This window comes from Equus quagga, chromosome 9, assembly GCF_021613505.1.
Source record: "Equus quagga isolate Etosha38 chromosome 9, UCLA_HA_Equagga_1.0, whole genome shotgun sequence".
Classification (NCBI taxonomy): Eukaryota; Metazoa; Chordata; class Mammalia; order Perissodactyla; family Equidae; genus Equus; species Equus quagga.
The window spans coordinates 88,327,874-88,341,683 of NC_060275.1; the positions used below are offsets into that span (position 1 = coordinate 88,327,874).

General features: G+C 42.4%; 1 protein-coding gene across 1 annotated transcript in view; it reads left to right on the forward strand.

The window, feature by feature from the left end:
- Positions 1 to 4,533: 4,533 nt before the first annotated feature.
- PLCXD3 (phosphatidylinositol specific phospholipase C X domain containing 3) overlaps positions 4,534 to 13,810 on the forward strand; it is a 160,937-nt gene continuing 151,660 nt past the window's right edge. Inside the window, exon 1 of the mRNA XM_046671055.1 lies at positions 4,534 to 4,781. Within this exon, the coding sequence (XP_046527011.1) occupies positions 4,679 to 4,781 (103 nt within the window). The 5' untranslated portion in view covers positions 4,534 to 4,678. The remainder of the gene's footprint in view (positions 4,782 to 13,810) is intronic.

Consider the following 13,810-nt stretch of genomic DNA (forward strand, 5'->3'; position numbering starts at 1 on the left):
GAAGTTGCAGAGATGAGTTGGTTCGAATGGAAAGAATTTGGACAGATGAAAGCATGCATGTGCGTGTCATGTGGCATTAATAGCACGGACAAAGCCATGGTTCCAAGAAGCATAACAATCAACTAGTTTACTGAGCTTCCACTCTGTTCAGTAAACTTTAAATTCTTCACTTCATTTAAGCTTCCTAGAACCTTCCATTTTCTCATGCCCAGAAAGAAATAATTATTCTCTATACTTCACTTAAAGAAACCAAGAAACATATAGTAACTAATTGGGAAAACCTGGATTTGAATCCAAGCCTTTGGATCCCACAGCCTGTGATACCAAGCACTAGATTATGTTCATTGGGTATTGATTAGCTTATTTTTGGCTGGCAGATAAGGCGTAGATGTAGGGAAAGAGAGGAGAGGTAAGATTGAAAACTCTGCAGGGTTCACGTGCTGGAGAAAAGTCGGGGTTATCAATTTTTCCTATCTTGAATTTAAGTACAAAAAGTATTTTTATACTTAAATACAGTCAAGTTCTTTGGATGAAATATCTAGGTAGAGGTTGTAGAGAATGGTAAAAATGCATTTATTATTAACAGTTAATTTTACAAAGGTTCTTTATTGCCTTTTGGGATACGATTTTTTTAAGTTTGACTCTGTAAATGTATATTTCTGAACATTGTGGGTTTTTTTTAATGATTCAGCTTAATTGTTTTAAACAGAGTTCCTTTTTAAAATATTGTTCAGCTGAAATGTGTGCTAATGTTTTTTGACCTATAAGAATCCTTGTTTTTCAGAACATAATTCAAAATCAATTTATTTGAAAAAATGCATAGCAAAGAGCCATGTATTTTTAAGGGTGGAGGAGGATATGAAGTCAGGAAACGTTCCAAATGAGTAGCAATGTTTATAAACTGTGCATAGTGGGGTTTTGATGGACAGCTGAGGATTATATAAAACCACTGCAATAAGTCATTTGTCTCTATTTCTTTTTTTTAAATGATTTATCATGCTGGTTCTTTTTTTTTTTAAATTATGCCTTTTTGTTGTTGTTGTTGAGGAAGATTGGCCCTGAGCTACCATCTGTTGCCAATCTTCCTCTTTTTTTTTTTCTCCATAAAGCCCCAGTACATAGCTGTATATCTGGTTGTAGGTCATTCTAGTTCTTCTATGTCGGATGCCACCACAGCAGGGCTTGATGAGCAGTGTGTAGATCTGTGCCCAGGATCAGAATCTGCAATCCCCAGGCCACCAAAGCAGAGTATGAAAACTTAACCACTCAGCCACGGGGCCAGCCCCCTTTCCATTTATTCTTAAAAGAGTTGTTTTTGTTTATTTGTTTGTTTGTTTTTTAAGGTTGGCTACTATTGATATCACACTTAAAAACCATTAGTGTTTTCTCATCTCTGTTGTAGTGGTAAACATGTTGATCCACACCTTGAGCTGTCTGGATGGAGTAAAAAAACTAAGGTACCTATTTACATTCCTCCTCTTCCTATCTCCAGCAGATAAATGTATGAGAAAGAATCACAAAGGAAACAGAATTATAGAATAATAGAGTCAAAAGGGACCCTAGAGGTTAGTAACAACTTCTAGTTTAGTTTGCCAGTGGGCGTGATGGTTAATCTTATGTATCAACTAGGCTAGGCTCTGATGCCCAGTAGTTTGGCCAAACACTATTGCAGATGTTGCTGTGAAGGTATTCATGGATATGATTAGCATATACAATTATTTGACTTTGAGTAAAGCAGATTACTTTCTATAATGTGGGTGGGCCTCATCCAATCAGTTGAAGGCCTTAAGAACAAAGACTGAGGTTTCTTGAACAAGAAAAATTGTTCTTCAAGACTGCAACATAGAAATCCTACTGAGTTGCCAACCTGCTGGCCTTGCCTTTCAGATTTGCCAGCTCTCACAATCGCGGGAGCCAATTCCTTAACATCTCTCTCTCTCTCTCTCTCTCTCTCTCTCGTCTATACACACACATACATACTGGTTCTGTTTCTCTGGAAAACCCTGACTAATACTAATAGTGGGAAAGCTGAAGCCCAGAGAAATTATGTGATTTTCCTAATATCATTTAGTAATTGGTGGCAGAGCTGATAATAGAAAGATGGGGAAACTGGGGATAAAATTGCCTAAATGATTATTTTTTATATTCAGGAAAGAAATTCAGAACTATTGACTTCCAGCCCTGTCTTCTCTAGTGGATTGCATGCAGAGAAATGTAAAGTTTTATGCAAAACCAATACATTAAAAATTCTGACATTCAAAACAGGTAAAACAGGGGAGGGGTTGTTCATCTACTTTACCAAAGACACAGTATATGATTCTTTATAGGGCAGCTTTGCTCAACATTTAGAGTGGTTTCATTTTTAAAAAATGCTTTGTAACCTTTTAGAGACACATAAGTTCAACACACTTGAAGGAGATGTTTTTAAATTGTATCGTATTAAAAAATGTTATCAAGATTCAGTAATTATTTCATCCTCTTGAATATGAATATTTTATAATGACTGAGAAGGCAAAGAGGGCCCAGCCCCATGGTGAGTGGTTAAAGTTCCCCACACTCTGCTTCTGCACCTGGGTTTGCAGTTCGAATCCTGGCACAGACCTGCTCCTCTCATCCACTATGCTGTGGAGGTGTCCCACATACAAAAAAAAAAAAAAGAGGAGGATTGGCAACAGATGTTAGGTCAGGGCAAATTTTCCTCGGCCAAAAAAAAAATGAAAAAAAGGCAAAGAGAGGGAAATACACATATGTTGTTGTGTTAATAAACTTAACTCTCACATTTCACATGATGCCTTGCTAATAGCAAAGCTCTTTCATATACACTTTTTCCTGGAAGCTTCACCACAAATCTCTGAATTATTATTGCCATTTTATATAGAGACAACTAGGACTGACAGAGACTAGAAGACTCACCCAAACTACTCATAGCCAGAGCAGCTGATTCCCAGAGTTGAGCTCTCCGCATTGCCCTGCAGTGATGTCTAGAGCACCAACATTAGCCAGAAGTGTGATGTTTGTAGATCTCTTGACCAAGAATCCTATAGTGAGCTAAATTCTCACTCTCATCAAAAGCATATGTGGGTTCTACCATGCTAGTAAGAATACTAAGATTCACCTTGGGAAAAAAAGTCCCAGTACATCTCTTTCTCATTCTTAAAGATAACACTACCATACCCTCTCGAAGCTATGAAGTTAGTCTATGGGAGAATGGAAAACTTGATCACAAGGCTAAGGCATTACGTCTCCTCTCTCCATCTTTCCCACAATTGTCCTCATTTAGAGTGAATATTCTTTGGGCTTTGCATCCCTGTACAATAAGCAAGTTTTGGGTGTTTTTAATTCTATATGATTTACTGAAATAAAACGGCCATTCCCATGTTTTACAGGTCTCTCTCCTACCTTGGTTTTCATTTCCCCAACCTAATGGCATTTACTTTAGGAAAAGGATTTACACACCACTGGATCAAAGACCAGAGGTACCTTTACTGCATCTACTTTCTCTGGGTTGCAAAGACCCACCACATTTTCAGTCCATTACTTATTCCTACTCAGGCCATCCCTGGACTTACCAAATTTGTAAGACTTGATTTCTCTCCTCTTTCTCATATGAGAGCAGGTGGACCAAGACAGCTCTTTGGAGGCTCAATGAGTGATTTCTCTTGAGAAAGGTACATCTCTCTAGTCTGCCAAGGAATGAAAATTCAGACAGTCACAAAGATCATTTCGAATGGTGCCAAATAAATTCCACCAAATGCGACTGGCAATAATTACAGCATGTCACTGAGAAATCTGATGATTTTCCTCTAGCATCAGGCTTCTGCCTGCTCCTGAGTGTCATGAGAACGACAGAGAGAGGACATAGGCAGCTTTATCCCTAGAAATAACATAGATTTCTCATGATCGGGGAAATGAAGGAGTTGAAGTGCTTCTTTACCTTGAAATGTCTGAAACAGGATACTAGGGATTAAGTAGGAACCACCTAGAATTTACTGCCTTTTCATGACAGCACACTTGTCAACTACTCCAAAAATTAGGCAAAGTGGTGAATAAAGACCACCATTTTGTTATAAGCAGGGCTGTGGGCTCCAGCTGAGGAAAGCCATAACCTGTTGTAGCTTACAAAAAGGAAAGCTCTCTGGTAAGAATGGAAAGTCCTGAAAGCCAGTATGAGAGTCAGCTCCCCAGGAGACGATAGAATCCCGAAGTCTACTAGGATTTTAGGTCCAACCACAAGACTGTCTTTTTTTTACAAACAAGACCAGGAAGTCACATCAAAGGGCTGAGCAAGACCATAGGCAAAGCAGCTGGGTAAACCAAGTTTTTTTAAAAAAAAAGAATAACGATAAGCCAAGGAGAGCTGCAGAATGGCGAGAAAAGGCAGAGACGCATAGGAGGGATAAGACGGGAGGAGGGAGTCGGGGAGGGAGGGGAGAGAGGAGAAAGCCGAACGCGGACGTCAGGAACAAAAGCTCCGGCGGAGTCTGGCGGAGGCACGAAGGGAGCATGGGGTGTTTTGAATAATTATTAAAATTAGCATGTGTCTGCGCCATCCTGTGGGTGTGGCGCAGAGCGGAGTGTAAACTCTAGCGGGGCTGGAGCAAACATTGGATTAGCGGCAGCAACCTGCCAGCCTGCCCAAGGAGTGCGGGGACCTGCGCGCGGCACGCAGACCAGCACCATGGCCTCGTCTCAGGGGAAGAATGAGCTGAAATTCGCCGACTGGATGGCAACTCTGCCGGAGAGCATCCACAGCATCCCCCTCACCAATTTAGCCATCCCAGGTAGGCGCGCTGAGGCTGCCGACGGGGCGCTTGGCGCCCGCTCCACCTGCCCCGCCCTGCTTTATTTGCCACTAAGTGGTAACTTGCCCCGATGCCCGAGGGAGGGAAACTCATCTCCAGGGGTGGGTCTCGGGCCAGGCGAGCGCGTGCCTGGGAGCCCCGGGCCTCCTCGCCTTTTCCAAACCTCTGGGGACCGTGGCGCTTGGAGTCAAGGTGACTGCTTTTGCGCTGGGCTTTGGAAGCAGGCTGTGTGAGAGGGCTGGGTTAGGGGAAAGGCTCAGCTGTAGGATGCGCTTCGCGTTCCCCTCCCACGGTTTTCCCCGCAGACTCAGGGGGTGGGGGCGATTTCTGGGTCTGTGGGAAGACAGAGCGAGGTGAGCGCGAGCTGGCGTCCTAAGGGCTCGGCTGGTGGACCTCGGACTCCATCCTGTCACAGAATAGAGCGGATTTGGTAGATTTCTCCGCTAGAACCTACTCGAGTCATTGACATTCGTCTCCAGTCTCCTTTAAAGAGACAAAGCGCTTCCCGAAGAGTGATGAAAGTTCAGGGACCGGCGACGGCATGATCGCTGCCCTTGACTGGGAGCTGCAGGGGGCGAGGGGCGAAGGGCGCCGCGTCCTGGGCTGCGTGCATCCCGAGGGCCTGGCCGGGTGGCCACCTTCTGGATTCTGGTCCAAGTGCTGTTAGCAACGTATAGCTCCCGGGTCAGAAAAGCAAACCCTGTAGACTGTGCGTTTGCTGCTTGGGACAGAAGCCGGGTAGGGGACCTTGCGTGAGCAGCGGCTGAGGGATGGGATTCACAGGCAAACCATAGGGAACGGCGATTGCGCGGTGTCCAGACAGCCTAGAAGGAAGGAATCCTGGGCAAAGCAAGGAAGGGATCCAGAGGCTGCAGCATGGTGCGTGCGACTTGGACCAGAGGACTGGGCAGGTTTCTGGGGCAGCAGCCCCTAGCTCAGGTGTGCAGAGCAGACAGTCGTTTCAGGACAGTGTACCATGGTGACAGCTGGGGACACAGCCATACTTTGTTACCAATTTGACTTTTCACTTGGGCTGAGGGTGCAGACAACTGATCCTTCCAGGACCCAGCTAGAGGGCAAATTACCCACAGGTGGTCCATCCCCTGCCCTGAGCCAAGCCCAGTTATCAAGTTCATCCTTCTGGTCTACCTCCTCTTGCTCTGCCCCATTCAGTGCCCTCTCTCAGTCACTGGGAGAAAACATAGAGAAAAGAAAAAAATGGAAAAGAGGGGTACTCCTAAATATCCCAAGAGGCTCAAACCAGCAGCGCTAGAATTGATTAGCAACTCAAATCAATGGCTGTTAGTCAAGCGGATGTTTGGAGGCTGTGATAGGCACAGGCCACGCTGAGCGCCAACCCCAGAAGGGAAAGGATTGTCTCCTTTTACCCATCATCAAGAGGTAGCTTCCCAAGAGCCCAGCTATCTCTAAGGAAAACAACACCGCAGCTTCTCCACTCTGCATGTACCCTGCTACCTGGGTGAGCCTGGGGATTGCTCTTTTGAAGGAGATAGTAGAAAGTACACAACTTTGTTGGCAAAATTCCACTCTCATTTCCACAGGCGTTCTTATCCTCGTTTCTTTCTTTGTTTTTATTTGGTTTTTAGACAGTTACTTTCACATGGTCTCACCTGAGCATTTCTGTACACAGAGAAGGTAAGAAGGGCGAGGACTCTGACGCCAGCTTTCTGACAGGTGGCTCTCCAGGGACACAGAGAGATTAAAAGCCTAAATTCACATTGCTAGTTCTGAGGGATGGAATGATACCATGTCTGGATCTATCTTACATTTCTGTATTACTTCGCTTTGCAAAGCCCTAGTATGTACACCAGATCACATAATCCTTCCCCAAACCTTGGGAAGCAGGCAGTGCTGGTACACTAAACTCCATTTCACAGACGTCAACATCGCAGCTCAGTGAAGGCAAATAACCTACTATTAGGTTAGTGATCTGACCCCTAAAGTGGTCCTTAGGGAAGACCTCCTAGGAATTTTGGAGGGAAATGCTTTGGAGTTCATATCTGGATGATTCAGTTGCAACAAGTACTAACCAGGGTGGGGGGCCGAGGAACTGGGCATAAGTAGGAACAGGGAACTTTTTCTTTTCTCCCCATGGCACAAAGTGAAACCTGAGGTCAGAGACTTAGATATTCTGGTAATCTTAGAGACATAAAGATAATGGCATTGGATGCAGTGGGAATTTCCACTGTGTTCCCAATCCCTCTTAGTAAAGTAAAAAACCCCTGCAAAGCCTCCATTCCTACCCCCTGTACTTCTGAGAAAAAAAAAAAAAAACATATTTCGCCAAGTCTCCATCCTTGAATTCCCCCATGATCCTGTAAAGTTGGTTTGGTAGATCCATATATATAAATCCAGGTTTTAAAATGAGTTTGGTATCTTTCTGCATTACTCAACTGTGAGAATTTGGGGAGGAAAAAAGACATTCAAACTTCGATAGTCAGAGAAGACTAATTGGAGACTATTAAACACTAATGGAATAATTGCCTTGAAATCATGCTAATAGCTTCCTGGCTGCTACATGTTTACTTGGCCAGTTGCTACAGCTTGAATTAAGTAATTATCTCCACCATTTAAAACCACTCCTGATGCACCACACAAGTGTTTCTGTGGAAGGGAACTGCTGCTCAGTCATCCTCAAAGCTTCAGGTTTTCTTAGGTGAAGCAACTGGAGAGTGAAGAGCTGTCTAATTATGAGGCCACCCACTTGGGGCAGCTGACCCAGAGTACCCAGGGCTAGTGCAGGTGTGTGATATTCCCCACCATGAGCACGGTTCTGGCATCTCGAAACATTTCTCAAGTGTCTGCGTCTCGAATGCTTACAGAACCAAATCTCTCAGTGGCTGTTTTGCATTTAAATGGCTTCATGATTTGGTATTGACTGGCCTTAGGAATTAATTTAGTGATTGGTATTAGTAGTTTTACTTTTCATTTATTTTTCAAAGGAATGTTGGAACACGTTGACAGCTACTCAGATTTCAGTTTCGTCTGTTATTTCTTCCTATCTCTGATGACACCAAACTGAGTTTTCATTCATACATGCTTGTTTAACAATATCCTGGCATTTTGGATTTTGAATGATACCTTCTCTCACCACAAGCAGGTCAGAGAGGACTAACAGGGATGGAAACAGGAAGACAAAGTATAAAATTCAGGTGAGGTGAGTCTGATGAATTTCTGGCTGCTTTGAGGCAGAGTTCTAACTCTATAATCGTGGTGCCTCCAGAACCGTTGTAAAGAGATCCATCGTGGGAACGAGCAAGCTGTTGCTTGATCTGGGTAAGGTGTTGGTGATCTGGATCTATGACAGGGAGTCATTCTGTCCAAAATCCAAAGAATCAGGAAGGGATTTTTTTTTTCCCCATGGGAGGGGTCTGTTATGCATTTTCTGATATGTGATGAAAGTCTTCTTTACATAATACAGCAAATTGACCATGCAATAACAAAAGATGGGCCAAAATATTGTGAGACTAGAACCTCAGACACAGTGCGTCTTTCCTTGATGTTGGAGGAGATCAGCGAGAGGATGTGACCGCAGGTTGACCTGAGAGCTGGACCTGGGCAATAGGAGACCCCTTAACCCTGCCCCTGTCCTTGGAATGTACGATTTGACCACTGTTCCCACAGCCAGAGCTGGTTTCAAGGAGACAGCCTTGAGAGAGAAATGTTTTGTTGAGACCATCTGGATGGTATATGTGCCTGAACCCCATTAAGATCTCTATACAAACGTTTAAGATTCTGGCGGGTGGGTGCAGAGATCTACTCATCTTGTGGCCGCCCAAGACGAGCCTTGGATGTGAGTTCTCTTGCTTATTAAAACTGCTCCCTTCCAGTCTGCAGTGGTCTGCTTCTTTCTTCCGTTTCTCCTTGCCCTCTGTGTACGGGGGCCAGTTTGCAAACTAATGCTTGAACAGGAATTGATTGTACTTTAGATAAGAACACAGAAATGCTTTAGAAATCAATAATTATACCTGTCGATTTTGTTCATTTCTTCCGGAAAATGCCAACACCAGTGAAAAAAGAACAGTTTCCTAAGTTAAACTAGATGTTTATACAGTTCTGATTTTTGTGTTCTTGTGTCTGCTTTTCTTAGTTTTTAATTTCTTCCCTCACAGTGATCTCTTCTTCTTGTTGCCAGTGTTCCTGGAGCCAACCGTCTTCTTCCTTTTTCTTGTGACTTACTATTCCTATTTCAATTGGGATGAAACAATCTAAGGACAAATCTGTGACTAGCTCTAACTATACAAATTTCTTTTGAAAAGCAGGGGATGTTTCATCGTTTTAGTCAGATGGTTATACGAAAGTTAATCTTTCAAAGCACTCAAAAAGCAATAGAATTGTTTAGGATATTTCTTGTGTTGCCTTTCCAAGTCCCAGTTTTGTTTTTGATTTTGCTAAAAAGAAAAAATTGAAGAATATCTGGAACATAACTTATTCTGCTAGAACTTTTTCCTGATGAGTTGTACTGAATCCCCAACTATTACTAATTAATATCAAGTGATACTTATGCCATTTTACAGTTTACAAAGTGTTTTCTCATGTACACGTGTGCTTTTCACATGTCCTATCAATAATCTTCTAAAACCTTGCTGTTCAAAGTTGGTCTAGGGACCAGCAGCGTTGACATGCATGGAAGCTTGGTAGAAATGCAACATCTCAGACCCCACCCCTCAGACCAATTTAATCGCAATCTGCAGTTTAACAAGATCCACAGGTGATTTATGTACACATTTAAAGTTTGAAAAACATTGTTTTAGAGCATCTCTAAGGGGATCTTGATGTAAGTGGCAGAGCCAAATTTGAATATACATCTTTGACTAAGCTCTTTCTATTCAATCATGCAGTCTATCCACGAGTGTTCAAATTTACAATCAGGCTTAGAGCCAGAACCCCATATCTGAGTCAAGGCTAATGGCCCAGGCTGGGAACATTTCTGATAAGTGACATTGCAGTTCATCATGCATCTTGAGCGATAAATGTATTTAATTGCTACTTAAGTGTTCAAATTAGGTCACTGTGATAAATGTAAAACCTTTCCCCTCCTTTCCTTAAAGTCCTGCTGCTCATTGATATCAGCCATCAACAGCACTTAAAGTCAGCCCATCTGGTGATGCTGGTGGGCACTTATGACAATCTAGGAAACATCCCTGTGTTAGTTCTTTGTCCATTTAATCTCATTCTTTGTTGTGTTATAGCTTCAGCTACTTTTGTTATATTTATGTGTTGCAGATTCATTCAACTCATCTATAAGCTAGAACTTTTCAATATTGCTCTTGAGTGATAGTGACATCATCAATGCAAAATATAGTAATAATCAGCATCAGAAAGCCACCAAAAACTAAGGTAAACAGTAAATTGATTTTTTATGGAAAGAAAATGATCAATCTTGTTTATATTTGCAAACCATGCCTCATTTATTTGAAGCATGGTTTACATGGAATAGAAACATGCATAAATGTGGTTATAACTCACTTGTTTGACTTTTATTAATTTGGGATAATCAGTGTTCTAAAATAGTTAAAATTTAAAAACCCCTCAAATTGCTAAAATGGATACCACAATGTTTATGTTAATATTCACATACTTTATTCATATGAAAATTTCTCATATCCTTACTCAGAGCTTGTTTTCTCTTATTTAATTCTAACCCCACTCAATCAGAATAGAAAGAGTAAATTACAAAGAGGAACGAGACTGCTGAGTGCCATACATCAGCAATAACAACGGGGAATATTCATGAGGGAAGACTAACAAATGAAGACACAGGGACCCAAAAGGTAGTGTCCCTAAACCCTGCCAGCCTGAAAGTAAAATCAGAGTCATGTTGATTGTCACTTTTGACTCCTTCCAAGTACCGCCTTGATGTGCTTCCAAGTAGTTCTGTAAATCTCTGGACAAATTCTTCTGTATGGTTTATCAGCCAATTTGGGGGCTACCACATGGCATCTGCCATTTTCCTTCTTTCCTGTTTTGGGGAAACTTTGGAGAGTTGTCACTTTTACTGCTTTGACATATAGAGAAACTGTACTTCCCTAGTTTAATGCCTAAAACACCACTGCTGCTGGCAGTCCCACTAGGGCCTGTGCTGTCTGCAGAGGCCCAACATTGAGGATGTTAATGTGTAACAAGCACCCTAGATTCCTCTATAGTCAAAGGCTCCCAGAGCCCGTTCCCCCGCTGTGCAAGCTGCTGATGCCAACTTCTACTGACTTCTACTTCTGCCATTGCTGCCGAAGCCATGGATGCCAGCCCTGCCAGAACTTTTCAATCATTTTGCCTGGTATGGATGTCAACAAAAGAGCTCTTTGAATTTGTATTGATTCTTTTGTTGCCCTCTTGCCCTGGGACTCAGGTATGAGTTTATGAGGGCTGGGCAGAGGACAATATGTGGGATAGATTTTATTCTGTACTCTGCATCATTCTCAATGTTGGCTCACTCTCTGTGTGTATGTGTGCACGTGCACATGCGTGTGTGTGTGCCTGCATAGTGTGTACTGATTTCTCTTAAGATAACTTTCTTCCCAAGAAGCTTCTTGATTTTTCCTACAAGTAGATCTCTGGTGGGTGCTACCTAATTAATCATTCTTCCAGGGAGGTCCATAGTAGGGATACAGTTGGAGTATGTACTGTTCCCAGTGAGCAGCGTGGGACAATGTACATCTGACATACCTAAAGTAATTGCTAATATCTCCATTATTTTAAAGCACATTAGTAGAGTAATTGATGTTCACTGAGCCTTCAAGGAAAGGCTAAATTTCACACACATGCACATGTATGCACATATTTTAATTATTGTTGGTTAAAGGGGTCAGCTCTATTAATCTGGAAATTGCACCCATTACTACCAACAAGGATGCTTCTTACCCATAAGCATTAGTTGTTTGAAACAAGAGGACATGTCACTTTGATGGGCACTCAAGGAACTTCTAGACACAATCATGGGATTTGATATCCTCAAGAAGCTTATACATTCTCTTATCTCTCCTTCTCTGGGTAGGGTTAGGAGTAATCTCCGAAGATGGGGGACCAGAAAAGTGTCTAAATCGTATGTACCAGAAGGCAGGGAAAAGTGAGAGAAATTGACCATGGTGCAGATGGAATTCTTCTTCCAGAAGCTTTCTACAGCACCATATGCTTTTATTATGCTCTGTTAAGAGAGGAAGATGGGTCAGGAAGAGGGGCAGGAGGAGATGGTTAAACATTCTTGAGAAGCAGCCAGGATTAGTCACCTCCGGAGATCAGGTACTGAAACAGATGGCCCGTGATGTGTTAGATGTGCTCTTGTTATGTGATCCTCTGCTTCATTACAGATCCTGGGAGTGGACAGCTCATATACCTCTCTATCTAAATGCCAGCTAATATGATGTCTCACATAGAAGAATTCTTCCTGTGAATTAATTTTTATAAAGCAGCCGTGTTTATCCTTAGTCAACATTATAAATGATGGTTGTGTTGCTTGATTCACTTGAGGAATTTTTATTTCATGAAGGAAAGTAGACTATGATGAACGGCAATCTTGGTTGCCTGCTAAGCTTTCCTGTGGGTCCCGTTGGCTTGTTGGGTGCTGAAGAGAAGGTGCACATGAAGGAGTTCTGATGGGCAAATGGGAACTTGCCTCAATGTGTGTCTCAGGCCATGCTTCCCTGTTGCCGTGTATGGAGGAGAAGGAGGAGGAAGTATGTGAGGAGGAGGACCAAGGCTGCCTTAGCACAGAGTTAGCTCTAAACACCCTCTTGCCTTGACCTGTTCTGGGCTTTTCTCAGAAAAAAAAAAAAGTGATCAGGGGGATGTAAAGATCCTGCCTTGAAAGTTGCTCGAAGGGAAGGCTGCAGAACTGTGAAGTTGGGCTCAGTCTTTATCACCCCCCTCATGTTTTCATTTGTCTTCGTATTAGTTCAAATTCCTTGGGTCCAGCATTAGAGTCTTAATCTTGAAAATATCCTTAATTCCTTTGGCTCACTCTTTCCTGTTCTGCTTGCCTGGAAAAACCCCAACACAATTAATCTCAATTTTTTGCCTATTCGATCCCAGAAAACTTCAATGGCTAAACATTGCTGGAGAAAAATTGCACAGCCTGGATGCCCCAGCCCACTGGAAATTTCTGACCGTGACTCTTACTGCACGTCCCTAGTGTATTCATTTTCCTATTCTCTTAAATGACAATTTCATACTTCTTCTTGCTCCTTAAATCAACACCTCCTTCCCACCTTGCTCTAAACTTAGGACTTCACCTCTTATTTTATAGAACAAAAATAGACGCAAACAGAAAAGAACTTCCTCAGTTTCCCTCCATTAACCCACCAACCCACTGCATCTATTTCTGCATATTCTGCATTTTCTTTAGAAGTCCTGGACCTGCTCCTACCTGCTTCTCTACTTGTGTCTGAATCCCATCCACTCAAATCTCCTCAAAGTTTACCCCTAAATGTATCCGCTCTCTCTCCCACATCATTATTTTTCTCTACCTGTGCTGAATCATGCTAGTTAGTGCACAAACATTTGTTAATATTACCACTCTTAGGAAAAAGAAAAGCTCCCTTTGACTCCACACGTACCTCTCTATCCACTGCACTGTTTCTCTGATATTTGTAAAAATATCCCCTCTGTCTTCAGGTTGTTATTTCCCTTTCTCTCCTGAGCCCATGCCAACCTCATTATTTCCCCACCACTGCACTAAAATTGTTTTTATCAAGGTTGCCAATGACCTGTATTTTGCCAAAGCTAAAAGTTAATTCTGTGTCATTTTATTTGAATGTTCAGCATCATTTGATGGAGTTGATCACACCCCTTTTCTTGGAAACATGTTTTTCCTTTGGCTTCTTATGGCATTCTTTATTGTGGTAAAAAAAAAAAAACCCACGTAACATGAGATTTAGCCTCTTAACAATTTTTGGGGTGTACAGTATTGTTAGCTATAAGCACAATGGTGTGCAGCAGATCTCTGGAACTTTTTCATCTTGCATGATTGAAACTTTATACCCCTTAAACAG